This window comes from Porites lutea, chromosome 6 (assembly GCF_958299795.1).
Source record: "Porites lutea chromosome 6, jaPorLute2.1, whole genome shotgun sequence".
NCBI classification, from domain to species: domain Eukaryota; kingdom Metazoa; phylum Cnidaria; class Anthozoa; order Scleractinia; family Poritidae; genus Porites; species Porites lutea.
In genome coordinates, this window is record NC_133206.1 from 910813 (window position 1) to 932192 (window position 21380).

Here is a 21380-nt window from a genome sequence, read left to right on the forward strand (position 1 = left end):
AAGAAAGAACTTTGCCCCTGAGAAAACTCTTTTCTCGCTTTTTTAAATTCCTAACTGGGTCACTGATAACTTTTCTTAGACTTTAACCAATTTTCAGTCGACAATCGAGGTAAAACTGATGGTATTACAATGTCTTCTGTCTATGAGGTATAAAAGACCGAGGCGGTTTTTTATTCTTGCATGTATGTTAATTTTGAATTTAGTCTTTGGTTTATTTTCAGGGGTCAATCCAGGAAGTCACATCTTGTTTTTACCGAAGACTTTTCTTATTGCCTGTTACGTGTGGAGTATATGTTTTGGGCGTCTTTCAGCTAAGATTTGGTCATTAGGAAAAGCTTAATGTGCGTCATGGAGTCGGCTTGTGCGAAGTAAACTTATTCAGCGATCTTCAATTTACATTTTAAGCAGCTGACAGCGTCTCCAAGGGTACATATCACAGACGGGCTCTTCTCGTTGAGGGTAAAATAATACGGTTATAATTAAAACAGCACCACAGCTCTCGATAGTGAAAATTGGCACATATTACATTATCAGACTGACCTTCAAGTCGTTATGACTTTTATGTCACCAGTATTGTCTACATTAACACCCTCGTTTTTGCTTGATGTGGAGTTGCGTTAACCGAACTGCATCATTATGGATGGGCTTCAACCCAGATCCAATATTAAAAGTGGAAGATCAAGCGGCACTTAAAACATACAGGAGGGAAATAACAATAACTTGAGACTTGTACTTTCTCATACCAAGCCGTTCTTCGTCTTGGGTTGCGAGCGAAACAAGAATTTATTTGACGAGTAATGTCAGGGAACGATAAATCAGACGAAGATGCTATCGAGAAAATTTCAAGCAACCTGGACATTTCTGATGAGTGTAAAGTTGACAGAAAAACCGAGCCTCGTTATGATAACGAGATTGAAAATATTGAAGAGACAAGTAACGATATTTTTAAGGATTTTCAACCCGTTGCTTTCTTTGTTCTTCATCGCGAGCAGCTTCCTCGACGTTGGTTCATTCGTGTCGTAACGTGGCCATATCCTTTTTAACAAGAATATATGTTTTTTTTTTTTTCGATGTTGATCTGCTTAGTTTAAGGTCCTTTTTATGCAACAAAACAACCAGCTGTTTGCAGTTCATTTAAAGGAAATTTAAAGGCATTTAACAGGATTTTCTGGTTTCTTACCGCTGTTATCGTTTATTTGTTCTTTAGGTCTAATTCTTGCGCAAACGTAGATTTAGCGTTGATTGAAATTCTAATATTGCACTCTTGTGTATTTAGTGAGATAAAACAGCGGTAGCCTGTTAATCTTTTGATAAGTATGTAAAATCTTTCTTCTATCCCCTAATCCTTTTGCCCAAGTAAAAATATGTACCTTTAGCGTTAACCAATCTCCCCTAGCTCACTTCTCTGCCATTTCTTCTCAAACTGTACAACTTTCATTGCAAGATGCAAAATATTAGTGTTTTAATTACTTTAGCTTTCGACTGAATTAAAATCAATATGAAAGAACAAAAGCCTTTTAGCACTTGGAACTCAGTGAAGTCACTTGGCAACAAGTTTCACATGCGGTCCTCGTTGACTGACTTTACATTCTTTTAACCAATATTTTAAGCCACGACGGTATTTCAGTAAAATAGCGATTACTTTAAGTTGTTTTAATTGCATTTTCGTAAAAGGAAAGCACAAACGAGAAAGACATATTGAACGTCGAGTTCTCATCAAAGACAGCACCAGTTTAATTTAGGTTGTATTGCCATTTAGAATTAAAGTTCATCGTAAATCCCATTGATTTTGACGTCTCATAATCGATTTCAAAAATTGATCAATTTTCCGATAATTTCATATCTTTACTGTTACTAGCTAAGCTAAGAAGCCATCAATTTAAAAACACAACGCGACCATTTCCGAAGTAACGGATATCGGTCTAAACTAGACAGGCAAAACTTTCATTTCGCTTTGAATGATATTCACCATATAAAACTGTCCTACCATAATTGTTATGTATTATATTAAATAAAGTGAAAATTTAAAAAGTGAAAGCGAGACAACCGTCGAAAAAAAATTGGTAAAGGAAATGATTTTCCGAAGTTCATTATAGCTGGTAATTTGTTACTTTTAATATTTTAAGATTCAATCTGGATTTTATAGAATATTCTGAATCAATCTTTAATTAAGCTGAATTGACGCTATTGACAGACTTATTTTATTGAAGATCAAAGCAGAAAACTTAAAAACGGGAAAGCTAGCATGCTTGCAGTGTGGCAGATGGAGCGATCAATACCTGTTGAAATCATGGCTAGGATGACCACGTGCAAACGTTTTATTATTATTATTATTATTATTATTATTATTATTATTATTATTATCATTATTATTATTATTTTTTTAAAGGTGAAAGCGAGAAAACCGAAAAATAATTGATAAAGGAAATAATTTTCCGAAATTCATTATAGCTAGAAATTTCATCTTGACTGTGTTACTTTTAATATTTAGATTCAATCTGGATTTGATAGAATATTTCGAAAGCTGAATTGACGCTATTGACCTATTATTATTATTATTATTATTATTATTATTATCATTATTATTATTATTATTATTATCATCATCATCATCATTGATACTATTACAGGCAAAAAAACTCAAAACATGGAGGTTTGCTCATCATAAAAAAAACATCTCGTAATTTTTCCTTCACTTTGTGCACGTATTTTGAACGTATCAGCATATTTGTAATTCTCGTTAACTGCGTGACGCTTGGGCTGTACGACCCATCTGACAAAGATTGCAAAACGCAAAGATGTCAAATACTGGAATCCATGGAGAAAGCTATTTACGCCTTCTTTTTAGCTGAGATGCTGTGCAAATGGATAGCCATGGGACTCTTTGGAAAGAATGCGTATTTTGCTGATTCCTGGAATCGTTTGGATTGCTTTATAGTCGCTGCGGGGTGAGAGCTACATGCTTCTATTTTAACTCACTTAATAAAGGGCCGGGCTTCCAATAATTCATTACTTTTTGCTTTCCTAGGACGTTCGAACTACTGTATAACAAAGGAGAATATTTAAGTGCTGTCCGTGCCATCCGAGTGCTTAGGCCTCTTCGCGCTATTAACAGAGTTCCGAGTAAGTGAACATATCTTTACATAGACGAGTTTTTCAAGTTAAAAAAAAACAACAACAACAAAACAAAACAAAACAGAACAATGTACAATTAGTTTAGGCCTCGTCCTCACGTATCCAGGGGTTATTTTATAAAAAACGGAGATGTTTTGCTCCGTTTTAAAATAAGAACGCATCCACATGTAGCGTATTCAAATCGATTTTTCCCCGTCCAGACGAATAAGGTTAAAATGATGCATGCGTGCGCTGTACGATGTATGACGTAATTGTATACCAAAACCTCCGTTTTTGTTCGTCCACACGAAAACGACTACCTGGCGTTTTCGAATATTCCAACTGCCTCTTTTCAAAAAACGCCGGCTTCCGAATACGATGATGTCATACATAAATACTTACTAGCACTTCACATGCTCTCTACGAAATTTATGTGGACGGGCGAAAACTATTCAAATACGTCACGAGTAGACGCGTATTTTTTGATGATTACTGCACTAGAGAATGGTCTGCTCATGCGTAGAACAGAAAATTTTCTTTGCTGACGAATATGACGCTCATGTGCAGTCTGTCAGTCCCAGCTTTCCAATAACAATATAAAATGTAATAAAACAACCGTAAACAAAAATATAGAATGAAACAAGAAGTCGAATGATTAAACAACGGTTCGCAAAATGTCGTGGTTATTTAGAGTCTCATGGATAACTTATTTATCTCAACGTTTGGCATTATTTTTTTATTAATTATTACTGACCTCTTTCTTACTGACAAATTGTGATATTTTGCTCAACCTTATCCTCACCAAATAATTGCTTTTACTTTGCAGGTATTCGTATTCTTGTGACGCTGTTACTTGATACATTACCCATGTTATGGAACGTGCTTGCTATTTGTTTCTTCATCTTTGCTATTTTTGGTATCGTTGCTGTTCAGTTATGGCAAGGAGTGCTTAGAGGAAGGTGCTTTCCTCCTCAGAATGTCTCAGACGGGTGCGTGGGTAATTAGTTGAACGATGAACTGCTACTATAGTAGGATGTAAGATTTAGTAAAGCAAAATACCAGTTGCAGGATATCATACTGATGACCCTGGTGGTTAATACAGTTATCCATTTGCAAAGGCATCAATTGTTTATAGTCTGTCGCGTTAAGAAACATGACAAACCGGAATAATCGAGAAGAATTTTGAAAGAAAGTGAATTGACAGTATGTTTCTCATTTTACTGGGACAATTCTGTATCATCCTGGTTCTAATTTAAAATGCCTTCATCCTCTTTCAGATGCGACCCTACGAACTATACTTACACCAAATTCTATGTGCCATCATTTGACGATCCCGACTTTGTTTGTACACAATCAACTTATAACGGAATGCAGACTTGTAGCAATATTCCTGTGTTAAAACATGATACATCTGGCAGAAACTGTACACTAAGCTGTTACCAAAAGGAAATGTCTAATTACTCCAACAATTGCGTCAATTGGAATGGGTATTACAATCAGTGCAGACTGGGAGGTGACAATCCTTTTTGGGGAGCCATCGGGTTCGACAACATCTTCCTTGCTTGGGTCGCTATTTTCCAGGTTAGTACAAAAATAACTGGACTCAAACGTAACCAAAAATAATTATATAAAAAGCTTATGTTGGGGAGTAAAACCGAGTACTGTATTTTCTCGAACTTTTCACGCCTCAAGCGCGGCGCTTATCTGAGGGGGGTTTATTTGAAAATTGGACGCGATAAAGAATTGTTAACATTATTATTTTCCATATTAAAATAGCAGAATTCTTAACTTAACTTAGGGTCTTATTAACTTCTTTCTCCCAAATGCGAGCTTATTCGAGGGCGGAACTTAATTGGGGACGGCGCTTATTCGAGTAAATACCAGTACTAAAATAGTCTTCACGTAATGGTCGTGTTTTATAATTTCCGTACAGTAAATGACGTTTGACCAACTTTTACACGCCAAAATGAGGAGTAGCGATTTTCCGGCCCTACTTTTGAAAACATGCTTTTATTAATATGTGCTGTGTTACCATATAAATGATCTTACTTATTCATTTTCTTCAGGTGATTACGTTAGAAGGATGGACGGACATCATGTATTATGTGCAGGACGCCCATGGCTTCTGGAACTGGATCTATTTTGTCGTTCTTATTGTTGTAAGTACCCTAAGGTTATTATTTCCTAGTTAACCAGCCGGGATAGTAACTTATGATTGAGCCGTTATAGCAGAACAAGAGGTTGTGGCCCAAAAATGAATAAGTAATTAATGATAATGGTAATAGCCGAACATATTGAGACTGGAAAACCAAAATAAATAGATAAATAATGGTAATGATTACAATAACGATAACGATAGTTTAAGAGTAATAATCGTCTTTGTAAAATATATTTCAAAAGTTTTGTAATTGTTAGTCTAACTCTACAGCTTCAACTTTATGTGGGGTTGAACTTAAGGACAAAGGTGATTCTAGTAGGTCTGGTATTCGGGGCGTTAGGATCAGTACCAATGAATCTGAAAAACAACCTGAGGGTAATTTATTGTGGAAATGATACAGAAATGTGCACAATTGAGGTCAGCAAGAATTATAGGAAAGATTGACGGATGTAATAAAGGACGAAAAGGGCAAAAGGACTAAATGTTTCGTAATCTCTTGCAGATAGCCTCCTACTTCATGACAAACCTTTGTTTAGTTGTGATCACTACTCAGTTTCAAGAAACCAAACAGCGTGAGAGCGAACTGTTGCGACAAAGTCGTCGTCGTGAAGGAACAAGCACAAGTACAATAGCTAGTAGTAGGTATGGAAAGGACGGCTGCTGGATTGAAATTCTAAGATACATTGAACACTTATTCAGAAGATGCAAAAGAAGACTTCAAAGAAAATTTAATTGCAAATATTGCGATGATGGGAGTAAGAAAAGAAGAACTTCCAAGCACAGAAGACGCCGAAGACGGCAAAAGAAATTGGTGTATCACCATCACCATCATCATCACCATCATCATTATCATCATCATCATGTACACTGCACAGATCCCAAGTGTCAATGCGGTAATATTGATCAGCAGTCATCAGTAAATCAGGGAAATATGAACATGATCCCGGATGGATCTTCGGTTGATGTTCGGCGTTTACAATCAAAACAAGACAAAACGAGTGGTAATACGCTGACTGTGCCGGGACAGGTACCCATTAATGGTGAGGGGACAGGAGCAATACAGACAATCTCTATAATTACTGGTTCTTCCTGTTCAGTGAGAAAAGATCCTTCCTCCTCATCGAACGCGGGAGAAATGATTACCACAGCAACGGCTGCTGTTGCTATCAACGGCAAATCAGCAGTGGCTGATATTTCAACTCACTCTTTTTTGTCAGCGGCTTCGCTATCTAGTGTAGCCGCAGCAGCTTCTGCCAGTGCTGTCGCTGCCTCCGCGATACATAACGTTTGCTCATGCGCCGTGGAGCACGTTGAGGAAGACATTAAAGTGGACTATGAATCAGAATTTGTTTACGAGGAGGAGGATGTGGGCAGCGATAGTGATTTTGATGATGACGAATACGATGGTGGCACGCAACAAAATAAAAAACCAGTCGCACGCTTCCGTCATGCGTGTCGCCGCAGCGTGGAAAGTAAATGGTTTATGTACGTTATTATGGGTGCCATCTTTCTTAACACTCTCAGTATGGGCGTTGAGTACCACGGACAGGTAATATACTGAATGCTTCAAGAAAATTGATATTTTTTGTTTATTAGAGAAAAATCACACTTTAACATGGCTCCAAGGTCCAGAGACAAACTAACGAGTCCTCGCCTGAAATAGTTACACGCACTGTTGCATCGGTAGAATCTCTTTCTGCAGTCTGCAACATTGCGCGCAATGACACGGTGCATCTTCCCCCAAATGCTGTCTTAAGAAGGGTGTTGCAGCTAAGCAGACACTGGGGGCAATAATTTTTTTAAGGAAAATTCTTTCCTATTTTCCACCATTTTTCACTTTTGCTATTTGCTATATTAATTGTCCGTTTATGCCAGAACGTTAAACCTGATCCAAAAAATTACACTATTCGTCGAGGTGTTCAAAGGGATCGAAGGGCTGCCTTCTAATAATGCTAGATGATGTTCAACCAACTTGTTCGTTCAGTTAAACGCACTGTTAGTAAAACCTCATTGAAGTTTTAATTGATAGTGTTTCTATGATAACCTGTGCTGATGCAAGATAATATCGAACATTGCTTAGGAGTATGCAGTACCACACGACCACGGTACCACACAATACCACACACTACCACAGTACCACACACTACCACAGTACCATACACTATTTGGAAATATATAGGGGTCTGTTTTAAAAGAAAATGTGGTGCTGCTTTGGAGATGGAGTAACTCTTCTTCATAGGACTAACACTCGGAACTTAAGCATTTGAATCTTCTGACATTGGTAAATTAACTGTATCAACTACGTTGATAAAACTAAATATTTTGTGAATATTTGAATCAAAGCTTTGCAATACAGATGAGACAATGCCCGCACCATTTATCACTCGCTGCGTTTGTTAGACAGATTAACTTAACTTTATTTGATGTTTATTCTTTTTCTTTGCAGCCTAAAATGATGGATGAAGTTTTGGAAATTTTTAATTATATTTTCACGGCCATATTTGCCTTAGAGATGCTACTCAAGCTGGTTGGAATGGGTCCCTATGGTTACATCAAGGATCCCTTTAACCTCTTTGACGGATTTATTGTTATTATGAGGTGAGTTTAAATGCTGCAGACCCAGCAGAGAGCAGTCAGAGTTGATTTAGACTAACTTGTATGCAGCTATTGCTGGGGACTTCACGCGAGACTTACCGAAACGATATCAAGAGAGACAATGGAGTTTTCACTAAAGAAGCGTAGATGGCCATGGCTCAGACAGCGTAGCAGTCGATTAGTAGCACAGTGGGGTACACTGAGACTTGTAACATTACAAATGGGGTCAAAAGTCCACGTACCAATTGTGAGGATGGGAATGATCAAACTTGACTTGCCTGCATCAAATTCAGTGGTTCTGGTGGTAGAGGCGGGCATGCTATGTTTTGTGACGTTATAGTGTGTTTGAAGACCTACATGTACATATTTATTTTCGTCCCTTAATCAACTCTGATTTTTTTAAATTTTTCCAGTATTGTTGAAGTGTTCGGTGATAGTGACAGCGGTATTTCAGTCCTGCGGTCGTTCCGATTGCTGCGGATATTCAAGTTAGTCCGATTCTTACCGGCGCTGAGGCGTCAACTGCTAGTAATGATCCACACTATGGACAACGTCATGACCTTCCTTGCCCTGTTGGCGCTGTTCATCTTCACAGCTAGTATATTAGGAATGAACCTGTTTGGTGGTAAATACGATTTTCCAAATGAGAGTGGACAGCCCGAGACAGCACGTGCAAATTTTGATGACTTGTTTTGGGCACTGGTGACTGTTTTTCAGGTAAGACTGACCGATATCCCATTGGAAACGTTATTTAAAATCTTCCCTTTTATTGCGTTTATTTTGGTAAATATGGCGTCAGTCAAAGGTTCAGCTCAATTCGCTACGGATGTCACTGAGTTGATCTTACGTCGAAGACAACGTGAGCTGCGAAGAGGCAGAATTAAGCTGTATTTTGTTCAAAGTGTCCATAGCAAGGATCTAATGTAATATATACTTTTTTACAGGTTCTGACCCAGGAGGACTGGAACACAGTGATGTACGATGGGATGCGAGCTACTTCCAAATGGGCAGCTTTATATTTCATACTACTCATGACAATAGGAAACTATATCCTCTTTAATTTGCTGGTTGCCATTCTTGTAGAAGGATTTGCTAATCAACCAGTAAGTGTTTTTTTGTCTTTTTTGCTTAAGAAACAAGGCATTTAACGATCAACTAGCACTTAATGGTCTTCAATTTCAATAATATTATATTTAAAATTCATGCTTAGCTTCGAGGCTTGAGCAAATAAAAGCAAAAGAAATGGATGATTCACCCTGAGTCTCAAGATGGTTTTTTGTTCTAATTCCCCAAATCCTTGGAGCGAAGTATATATCGAAATTTGGTCTATTGCTTGTTTTGTTTGAATGCTTTCTTTAATTACAAAGAATAGCTTGCATGAATCTGCGCATCACGATTTCTTCACTCGCTGTAGGCTTTACGCAGTCTTTTAATTAACTTAACTCAAACTGGAGGGAATGTAATCAATAGCGAGTTATATTCTATATAGATTTCTTTTTACTTTCGCTTAAAGTTTCGTTTCATATTTCAAATTTAAAATTTTAAAACTAATTTTAACTTTAGAGGCAAGAAGGATTTCTTCGTGAATCCGTGAATTAAACACTTCTTACTTTTTCTCTATTAATAGGAAAAGACTGGAAGTACTTGGAGTGTTAAATCAAAAACATCTAGACGCGATAAAGATGTTGGAAAAAACGGTGACAACCGCTTGTATGCGGAGCCATGCCACCATTTAGTTACCACGGTAACGCCTCGGGTATGCGTGAGTCCCACACCATCAGTAGCCAATATGGGGCCTGCTGGTTCCCATGACGACATGAGGAGATATGATGATAGCGACACCGCTGATACAGTGCATCGCTTGCGCTGCTCATTTCCTACTCTTTCACCTAAAAGTACATTATGTAGAGATGTGAGTCTATAGTTGGAAAAAAATTCGATTCAGTTGAATCGCACTCAGTATGCTTCCCCTATTTTAATGCTACACTGCAATTAAGGCAATAGACGATCTTTGGGCATGGTTTTTGTGTCATGAATGTCAATTTGTCGTATAGTTAAATTGTGGAATCTTTCTCATCCTTGTTTGTTTTTTTAAATTCTTTAAAACAGGTTAAGACACCTGAGATTTCCTCAATTTTAAGCCTGCAAACAAACATGCGCAATCGCTTTTGCGAGCCACGGCGCAGAGCCACTTTTTTTTCTTTTTAGGAAGTTTTAATTCCTAATAGTCTTTAACAAACTTAAAGTATAACAAGAGTCTAAACATAATCGTGTATTTTTCTCAGGAATGCCACGCTTCGGCCCCAGTCTCCCCTGTAAGCACCTCCCCAAAAATACCACACAAGACTCTTTCATTTGGAGATACTACAACAATGGTTATCGCTAACCCTGCTCATGCAGAGCGATGTATCACTTCTGATGATGAATATGAGGTATGTGATTCCAGTTGTATATTTAACTTAGTTGTCTTTTTCGTCAGTCGTCTTGTTTGATCTTTGTGGGTTTTTTTGACCCCTTAAAATGTATGGTCTGCAAAGAATACTAAATTAAAGGTGATGTTACACGAGACGATTCACAAGGACGATTTTTAGCGTAACACAGCGTTGCAACATTGTTGAGACATTGTTCCGAATAGTTACAACATTGTTTCAACATTGCAACGCTGTGTTGCGCTAAAAATCGTCATTGCGAATCGTCCCGTGTAACATCACCTTAAGAGAAACTGAAAGGAAACATTTCAAATCACGCAGTGTTTGTGCGTCCCAGGTTATAAATAATTGGAACTTGGACGTACGTGTTATTAAGGAGAGGGGAAGTCTAGAGGAGCCATAGTTCCTTCTCGGACCTGTCAACCCGCAGAAACATGGCGTCGGCAAATTGATGGAAGACGAGAACACACATCACTAAGGCATCCTTCCTTTCATCCTTGGTTGCAGACGTATATTAACCTTGTTACCTTTAACTACATCTGCGACGCAGGCTAACATTCACCTTGTTTTTTTCAATTGTGCGTCCATGTTGCAGTGCTCCAATATTATTAGCTAAGATCTTTTGAATTTTCTGGCTTATGGGTTATTTCGCTGCTAGGGACTAAAATGGCTGATCTCACGCAAATACCAGTAGAGTTAAGAAAAAGCTGGAAGTCTTTCTCTCTTTCTCAGATGAGCGCAAGAGAAGAGGATGAGGCACAAGTTTGGGTCCAGGATAGTGTAACATGTTGTTACCGTAGACGGGACTGGTCCCTATACATCTTTTCACCTTCTAACAAGTATGCTCGAAAATAAACCTAAAGTATTGAAGGGCTATTAAAGTTAAGAAAAAATCTCTTAAAAAGGTCTGAAATTATGCATGTAAAGTGTTCTTACATCTCTCTGACCAAAAACGTAGGAGGAGTTGCCTTCAAGTTATGTCTTCAAGTATTTATTGTTTAAAACTGTTTATTGTTTATCACTACGTAGTAAAATAACATTTTTAATAGTGCATGGGATTGCTCTTAGCGAAACAGATTCGTTGCTCAATCGGTTTTTTCTCGTTTAGTTTCTCCTCGTCTGGGTCTCCACTCATAGCATTTCGTGGTGCAAATTACACCAAGTTCGGTTGTGCGTATGTATGCTAAGCCTAACACTTATGCCCATCCAGAATGCTTATAATCCACGGATGTATTTCAGGTTCCGCAAATTGATGGACACGCTGTACAGAAACAAATGGTTTGATCGCGTTGTGCTCGCTTTCATCCTTTTGAACTGTGTTGTGATGGCTCTTGAATCACCAGATCTTGACGACCAAAGCACGGTAAGTTCCAATAACAATCTCTATTAAGAACAAATGAATTATTTACATTGTATTAATGATGCCGATAATCAAATATTTTTGGATGAGGAAAATCAGAAACGAAAAACTGAATCTGAATTGTGTATGTATGACAGTGCGGTTCCGGGTTGAACAACAGCTAGAGATACTGACACAAGAATCTGATACCGAGTCTAACGCTTCCAACCCTCTAATGTTGGTAGAAAGCAAAAAATCTCACTCAATAAGTATAGGCCTTTGACTCTCTTTCTAGTGAAATTTTCAAGTTTCCAAGATATCAAGTCACGTTTTCATTATAACGCAAATAAATTGGTGGAAATTTTGATTTCCAAGAAACATTTTCCAGGTGCCAATCGTGTGTGTCCGGTTCCTGCAAAGGGTACACTTGTAGAGTTGAAGCTCTAAAAAACCATGAGAAACGCCTATCTTTTCTTGTACTTTCTCCACTGTATTTATGTTACACTTTCTTTAATTTTCTCCATTTTTTGCAGCTAAAGAAAGTTATCGACATCTGCATGTACATCTTTTTGGCGATTTTTACCATAGAAATGTTCGTGAAGGTAAATATAAAACATAATATGTTTCAAAGTCTGTAATTAGACAGATCTAGTAGGTCTGATTAGGATAAGCCTCCAATAAGATTTTTTAGAAGGCCCCAGTAAATCCAAATCTGCTTCCCATCTACTTTGTACCATACTAGTTTTATAAGCCGACTCAACGGTTAATTTTTCCATGCGCGCTGCAACTACGTTGTAGCACGCAAAGAATGAGAGCCTCACAGTTCAAATCGTACCGTAGAAGTTTGTCTTGCGATGTTCTTGTCTTCCCTCCTGAGTAAAGTAAATTTCTCTTGGATAAAGGTGAAAAAATGATATCGATATATATATGTCTTGCTGCTCTTCCTAGATCGTCGCTCTTGGCCTTTGGTTTGGACCTAATGCATACCTACGCAGTGCCTGGAATGTGATGGATGGCTTTTTGGTTGTTGTCTCTTGGATAGACGTCATTGTTGACCTGACAACAGACTCTGAAAACTCCATTCTAGGAGTATTACGGGTGTTTCGAGCCTTACGAACATTGAGACCATTGAGGTAGATTTATAATGGAATGAAATAACTTCTCTTAATTAAACTTTGATAAGTTTGAGAGAATATCAAACAATACCAGGGGCCTGTGCAAGGGGGGATAATCACCATCTTTTGGTTAAACTGTACTCAAATGCAGAATGAAAGAAAAAAACCGCTTTTTTCCATAACGAGAAGATCATTGGAGCAAAAACACAGTCAGGGGACAAGCACAAACCTCAGAGCCAGACTATTGTTAATTTCTGCTTAGTAATATTAAAATTTGTTTTGGTCCTATTTCAGGGTAATCAGCAGAGCTCCTGGTCTGAAGATTGTAGTAGAGACTTTAATATCGTCACTTAAGCCGATTGGGAACATCGTACTCATCGCTGCGACGTTTTTCATCATTTTTGGAATCCTCGGTGTACAGGTAGATTAGACCCCTTTAGTTCTAATGTAAAGGCTAGGATGCAGTCATTTATATACAATTGGATTGATGTTGTACTTTCAACCTCTCTTTCCAGTTGTTTAAAGGAAAGTTTTATCATTGCAAGGACGCTTCCTACCCCGAGGTGAATAATAGAACAGACTGTCTGGCGATTAATAAGACCTGGGAAAACAAGGAATACAACTTCGATAACTTGGCGAAGGTGAGCCGGGCTTTGTTGGCGTCTCTAATGGCCGCTCAAAGTATTTTCTAGACTAGAAGACCAAAATAATTCAGCAATCTGCATCGTTCTTTTTTGCATGTTTGGTACTAAGCGTATGCTTCGCAGGCAAGAATTGAATTAAAGAACAATTCAAGCAACACAATGACAAAAAAATATAACAAAAAAAAATTATTATCTTCATGAATGTTGACAGTTAAGTGGATCTTTGCGCAAAGGTCCTGGAACGAGATTGAGTAAAGAGGTTTTAGCTATTCAAAATCACGTCGTTATTAATTCATTCATCAACCTCATTGTGAGATCATTTTTTCACCAAGGCGCTGTTAACACTGTTCGTCTTCTCTACAAAAGATGGTTGGGTAACAATAATGTATGATGGGATAGACGCCGTGGGCATTGACAAGCAGGTATCTTCACATTTTTGCTTTGCGAAACTATTGACGACTTATATCATCTACTGTTATGAACGGAATTAAAAAGTAAACTTTCTGATTAGACTTGTTACCTACTGTTTAACAAGAGGTGATTATGTAAATAGCTGAACATACAACTTAGTTATGTCCGGCGACCTATTCGTTTGACCTAATCTAGTATCCAGATCTCTTTTAAACGAAGCCGAAGGCGAGAAAATGTCAAGTAAGAAAATTCAATGTTTTTGATTGGCTAGACAGTGAGCAAATGGCGTGAGTGTTGTCTCCTGTGCGCGCTCTAGTGTGTGCATTTCATTCTTTGCAAAGTCTTCAGTTTTGTTCAAATAAATATTTTTGCAGAAGAAGTAGTTTTCGGTCTCAATATAACTTGTAAGAATTTTTTTATCTTATCTTTAAATCCTTTTTAAAACTCTATCGGTATCAAAGTTAAGCTTTTTGAAAAGACTAAAATATATATATATTTATTATGTAAACACCAATGAAATACCAGGTGAGCTTTTGCGCGAAAACTTGATATCTTCACATGTCAAAATAACATGTTATCTTCGTTGTTTTGCACGTCTGAAATTGAGGATTTATTTCGAGCATGCGTTCTTTCATCGGCTGTCACATTCCTGACAGGCGATCACGTGTACTAAACGAATTTGTCAACAAGAGATCTGGGTAGGAGATTACGTTTGACCCTTTCGCACGCATTGAAGCACGATCATTTTAACACCGAAATACATTAACTTACTTTACTCACTTAAACTTAATTGGTACTGAATCAAACGAACAACACGTCAGCCCCTCTTTTTCTATTTTTCAGCCGATAAAAAATCACAACAAATGGAATGTTCTGTTCTTTGTGGCGTTTCTTCTTCTGGCTGGGTTTGTGGTGCTGAACATGTTGGTTGGTGTGGTTGTGGAGAATTTCCAAAAGTGTCGCGACATTATCGAGAAGGATCGCATGGCAGAGAAAGAGAAGGAGCGTGAAAAACGCTTCCAGTCAGGTACTTTAATAATACCCGGCAAACTACTTATATCGTACACGTCGACTTTCTCTTAACTAGCAACTCCCTCAAAAGAATCACTTAGAGCTGGTTCTTGCCGTTTTTTCCCGTATGTGATACCTTAAAATGGTCTTATTTAACAGACCAGCCTTCCTGTGTAGGACACGTTTTCCAGTCTTCTTATGAACTAAGAAAGAAAGACAAACGATATGTTCATTTTTCTTACCACTTCTATTCTTGCTCTCTGTAGAGTCTGAAGGAGAAGAGGCCGAAGAATTCCCTCAACCTCGTCGTTTTTTCCACCGAATCTGTACACATGGCTACTTTGATATTGGAATATCTGCTGTTATTGTCCTTAACGTTATTTGTATGGCAATAGAGCATTATGAACAGCCTGAGGTGAGCCACATATATTATCCTACCTACACCACAAGTCTCTCTTTAAGTCTCTCTTTTAGAATTCCTAGTTACGTCCTGGCTCCGGAACAGGAACGCATTGCTGCTCAGGGGTTCTCTTGGATTTTGCAATGATAGTGCCTTTCCAGCATGTTCTCAGTCCACTTTTTGTATAGATGTATACTACAATTACATCATGTTAGTGGCAGCAATTCCATTATTCCTTTCAAGCAAATGGATGAAAAATGCTTGTTTTCTTATACTTTACACAAAATGCTAGCATTGTGGTCAGGACCTCTCTGTCTCAATTGCTCTGCTTCTACTCTGAGTGAAGGTCACGAGGTTGATAATCGTTTGGCACTAGCGCATTATTCATGCCGAACCGATTCTTCCTAACTTCCTTTACCAAGACCCCGGTCACCTATAGTTCTTTTACTAGACTTCTAAAAAGCGTTTATTTTCTTGATTTGAAGTCTTCCAGCCCATTTTACGCCACCGTTCTAAACGTTTCCAATTTTGACTTTCATTGTAGGAACTGGACGAGTTTCTGAAGTATGCGAATTACGTCTTCACGGCTGTCTTCATATTGGAAGGAGTTTTGAAAATTTATGCATTAGGATTCAGGAAATACATAAAAGAAAGGTACACTGATGAGGACTAGAAATATAGCCTTAAATTTTGGTAAAATGGGTATTATTTATGACGCAAACGCTAAAGAAACCGAGCTAATGACTGAAACAAATGCATCAATCATGACAAGAAAAACATTTCCAACTGGCCGGCTGCAAAACAGTTGGCTATTTTCAAGCGTGGCCGAGGGTTTGAACTTATGACTAACGTGACCAAATCCAGCTTGCGGACAGGATGGAACTTGAACTCAGAAACTCCAGATTTTAAGGCCATCGCTCTTATCGCAAGGCCAGTCTGCTGCATATATTAGTTAGAGTTACTGCTTAACTTGCTTGATGAGCAGTATTTTTTTTAACCGTGCTGTGTTTATGTTGTTTTTGTTAATGAGAGCAGTTTCAAATTGAGGGTCAAAAAAACAAAAACAAAAACAAAAGGATTACTGTGGTCAAATACAACAGGTAAAACACCAGATGTCTTGAATGCAGAAAGTATGGGTGACAGGTGTCAGTAGTCGGTGAAAGCAAGTCAATTTCATACTGATTTTAGCCAATCACGCAACAATAGCGTTTTTACTCCTTTAAAGAAGTCTAGGTCAGTTTATCACAACAAACAAATTTTTCTCCCATATTATTGGCTGGGTACAACTAAACTGCCTCCGTTTGGTCCCTTTGAGCATTTCAAACTGCCCCACGAGACGTCATGTGTATAGGCTCTATGGCATAGAATTTCAAAACCAAGATATTGACGAGTCGTTGTATCATATTACTTCTTCTTCTAAATCTGGGGAAAATTTTGTAGTAATCATCAATGTTTTTGTTTACAGATGGAACCAGCTTGACCTGCTGATTATCCTGCTTTCAATTGTCGGGATCGTTCTGGAAGAAATGAACTCTGAGCTACCAATAAACCCAACCATCATCCGAGTAATGCGAGTGCTTAGAATAGCTCGAGGTGGGTAGTAGGAATACTTCACTTTGCACAGACTCCTTTCTATTAAAAAATTAAAACAAACCAAACAAAACAACAACAAAAACACCGCTGCCTCGTCTCCAGGGCAACCACTATCATGAGAAAATGAAAATGACGAAATGCGCGGTACATCATGGGAAGAATCGCCGCTTGCAATGCATCCTTTGGCAAAACACCACTCGTAAACCCACGCGCCGTAGAACACCGTTAGAGAAAAGGGAAAAGCTTTGGTTAGAGGCATACAGTTTAACAACATTGAATTTCCGTACATTGTTGACTTAATGTGGGCAAATTAAAAACTAAAATAACTCATTTGGCGCAAGTTGAGACTAGATTTCTATTACAAAATAAAAGGTCTACGAAGTTAAAATCCTATTATCGGCCGGCACTGCCGCCCGGTTAGCTCAGTTGGAAGTGCACCGCTTTACGGAGTATCGGGCTCGGGTTTAGACTCCTGCGAGCGGGGCTATCAAACAAAACTGATTAAGATCATGTTGGCTGTGTTTAACAGCATGTCTCCGGACGAGCGGTGAGGTTATGTCGTTAACCTTGTCGCTCCTATTTGTTGATTCGATGGGATAACATAAAAGAACCCACAATACTGTTCAAAAAGGTTTCCTCAGTCGGTGCATTTGGCTCATAAATGTACCGACTTTATGCTTCCGTCCGAGATTTCTGTTCAAATATTTTGTAAAGAGGACATGTACTGTTGTTCTGCAATCCGGGTTACATTTACAATTATATACGTGTCGGGATTAAACAACCTTCAGAGCTTCTGTGTGAAGCGTACCTAATCATGTTTTGGCTACAACCAATCGGGTGCAGAATAAATCCTGGTCTCCATTCGCGTTAAGGGTAAACTTGAAATTTCCGTTTTATTTGTTCACTTTCTGTTCAGAATGCTCCTTTTAGTGTCCGCTTCCCTAAATAAATTTTAAGTTCAACCGGTATTTTAAAATCAAGGAATAATAATATTATAGTAATAAATGCTTTTCTTATAGTTTTGAAACTGCTGAAGACTGCAGAAGGTATCCGGAAGCTGCTTGACACGGTTGCTGAAGCTCTGCCCCAAGTAAGTGAAAACTGCTTTCTCCACCACCACCACCACCACCACCACCACCATCATCGTCATAATCATCATCGTTACTATTATCATCATCACCTCCACCACCACCGCCACCATTATCATCATCATCATCATCATCATCATCATTATCAACATCACCACCACCACCACCACCATTATCATCATCATGACTAACATAACCACTAACAACATTATTATCACAACTACTAGCAGTACCATCATCATAAGCTTCATCATCATCTCCATCACCACCACCAAACACTAATACCATCTCATCATCTTTCTTTAAAAGTTACTTGTAAAAATACAAGGACTGTTTGACCATTTTTCTATTTTTTGTCTTCCCTCTGTTCTTCTTGTTTGCCATATAGGTTGGAAACTTGGGCCTTCTGTTCCTACTCATGTTTTTCATTTTCGCCGCCTTGGGAATGGAACTGTTTGGTAAAATAGGTAAGTTATAAATCTGAAAATAAGTGGTGCGTGTCATCATAATCGTCAACATCGACACCGGTGGCATTGTAACAAGTGCCGTTTAATTTAGTGAAACCTTCCCTGATCTCATGCGTGCATTTAGGGGAATCAGTTTGTCCGGACCACCCCTTGTAATACAAACTGTCGACTTACGTTTTAAATACCTCTTAACATAAAACCTTGCAATTTCCTTTTTCATTCAAGAATGCACGGACATTGTACCTTGCGACGGACTGGACATGCACGCAAATTTCAAGAATTTTGGATTCGCCATGCTGACATTGTTCCGTGTGTCAACTGGCGATAACTGGAATGGGATTCTCAAGGTACTGCAATTCACTGATTATTGTTTTACAAAATAGGCTACTAACAGCAGGTTGAGACTGAATTAAAACGACCTCAACAGTACACGGGAAAATTGCTGTCCTACACAACAACACAGATTGGCCAGTACAAATATTGTTGTGTTCCGGTGACAAATGTAATGACAGTAGTGACGTTCATTATTGTAGTTCTTGTTGTTGAAGCTCTTATAGTAAGCTGTTAATTTAGGTTTAGTATAAATAATGGTCATTGATGACAAATACAAAACTTCTCTTCAAAGATCAAAAAATAAACTCGTCAAGTAAAGTAGGAGCAAAGCCAACTCGGCACAATTTGCTGTTGATAAAATCGGCTATTCTATCAACAACAACAATTGTGCGTCCAGAGCAAGAAACTCATTTCTGAGGAATGGCTTAACAATTTTTTCTCTTATGATTTCTACAGGATATCATTAACGAAAATAGATGTGACGAACATCCATTCTCAGGCTGCTCTGCCCTTGAGCACATTGCACCCATATACTTTGCAATCTTCGTTCTTGCAACACAGTTTGTACTCCTTAATGTCGTGGTAGCTGTTCTTATGAAGCACTTGGAAGAAGCAAGAGAAGGTGAAGACGATGTTTTGGCAATGCAGACAGATCCAGACTCTCCACAGGAGAAAAATATTGATGGAAATTATTTTTCAAAACAACATGAAAGCGTTCCTGATTACAAATCAAACAATAACACAATGATCATTCCCGTGGTTGGCTTTGTGAACCCCAAGAATAATGACTCTAATAGCAGTTTAAGTTCTATTGAACACACAGGTTATCCAATGCGCGCAAGCACTAACTCAAGGCAGCGACTTTCACCAGTTGACCATGCGCATACGGATCGAAGTCCAAATCCAAGTCTTGCTTCAATTCGACTTCCTCCAATCGCTAGCCAGCCGAATGATCTCAACAGGATCGTTGGAAGCTCGGAGAAAATCGACAGTTCATCGCTGTCAAGCCCAGAGAAAGAGAAACCAGATATGAGTCGATATGATGGAAATATCTCGCCACGGGCACCAATATACGTTATGAGCGAAGATAGTGACTTGTATGACAGCAACATGGAAGTTGACCGTGAGCCAAGTAAAGTTTTCTCGCCTGTTGAAGGGCACCCCGAACAGCGTTCGTTCTCGCCACTCTCAAGTAGCGATGATGAGGGGGAAAGCAGGAAATCTTTCTTCAGAAAGCCTCCCCACAAATCAGAATCTAAAAGAGCGAAGAGCTCTAAATCGAAACCAAAGGGGACTGCTAGTGTCTCACCCAAACCGGGTCAAAAACTGGAAAAACAAGCGGCTAACAAACCAGTCAAACCCGGCGATACTCGGTGGGCGTCTCTAACGTTTAGTACCGCAAAGAAAGGACACGAAGAAATCAAACTTCAAGGAACGCCAAAAGACGACGACAAGAACAAAAACTACCAAATGCAAAGTTACGTGTGATAAGCCACGGAAAAATGTAGATCGCATTACTACTCAAGGGCGTGGCCGAGTGCATATATTGCATTTTTGGCCTTGTCAGAAACTGATCTGGCCGTGGAACGTACTAGATTTCGTGGCTTAGTAAAAAAATCATTGCTAGGCAAGTTGATTTTAATAATTTTAAAATGTGACCAACGAAAACCTGGTAAGAACCTTCTTTAGAATGTAGCTCCCATTTTGCGGAATGTCCGTCCCTTTTTGTAAAAAGATTGCGTAGGGGTCGTTAGATTTTTGAAAGACCCTGCCGATTCGTACTAAATGTGCGGTACGGTATGTTCAGATCATTACGCAGGACTACCACATATTTCTTTACTTGGGCCATCCCCAGTCTATCTCCGGTTTTTGTGCACCAAGAAATAAGAGGACTTTCAAGAAATTAAAAATATACATCAAGCCGTAAAGCTTCAAGAGAAAGCAAAAATTAATCAGTGTAATTTGACGTACTTTAAAGGTTTTATTTTTGTAGCAGCTTTACATTGTAGATTTCTCTCTCTCTCTCTCTCTCTTTTACAGCGCAGGTTTAGAGAGAGACGTAAATAAGAGTGAAGGATTTACCAACGTGACTATTACAACTGTACATTAGTTAGTGTAAATATACGAAAATCGAAGCAAAGACAATAAAATATACTATTTGTAGCTATTCTTAATGTTCTGCAATGTTTTTAACAACAAAATAAAACATTTAAAATGCTATATGTGGCGTGACAATGTTTAGCCTGTGCGAACAAGAACGCGCTTACAGCGGCATTCGCTCTCGCTTGCTTGGAGACTAGATCGAAAAATGAGGAGGCGATTAATTTTACATGAAACAGGATTTACTCGCTAAAGGTTTTTTACTTCCTACTTTATCGACGTCGATAGTTTTTACTTGTTTCTGAATTGATTTAGTACGCGTGTTAGCGACGACCGGAAATACGTCTGCGGTCGCGGGCTATTCGCGTGTATAAATACACGAAAATTCAAGGGCCTCGATTCCAGAGAAATTACATCATTGCCAGAGATCAAAAAAGTGATTCACATGGCACGTTATTTCAATCATCGCCGAAAATAAATCGCATGCTCATTACAAGAGCCATTTGCATACAATGAAAGTTTACGACACCCGACCATCGCAGTTTTGCTAATTAAGATCCTTATTTTTTTTTTCGACCACTCA

At 38.5% G+C, this 21380-nt stretch overlaps 1 protein-coding gene across 1 annotated transcript; it reads left to right on the top strand.

The window, feature by feature from the left end:
* Positions 1 to 225: 225 nt before the first annotated feature.
* On the top strand, positions 226 to 20917 carry LOC140940313 (voltage-dependent T-type calcium channel subunit alpha-1H-like). Its single transcript, XM_073389245.1, has 27 exons — positions 226 to 1030; positions 2706 to 2948; positions 3029 to 3123; positions 3941 to 4103; positions 4392 to 4695; positions 5181 to 5273; positions 5775 to 6821; positions 7719 to 7870; positions 8281 to 8584; positions 8812 to 8970; positions 9495 to 9779; positions 10153 to 10299; positions 11029 to 11135; positions 11536 to 11659; positions 12169 to 12237; positions 12584 to 12768; positions 13045 to 13171; positions 13266 to 13391; positions 13727 to 13816; positions 14649 to 14832; positions 15083 to 15231; positions 15761 to 15870; positions 16682 to 16809; positions 17829 to 17899; positions 18286 to 18364; positions 18590 to 18711; positions 19154 to 20917. The coding sequence occupies exons 1-27, from the start codon at positions 798 to 800 to the stop codon at positions 20183 to 20185; spliced, it is 5928 nt and encodes a 1975-aa protein (XP_073245346.1). The 5' UTR covers positions 226 to 797; the 3' UTR covers positions 20186 to 20917.
* Positions 20918 to 21380: the final 463 nt, after the last annotated feature.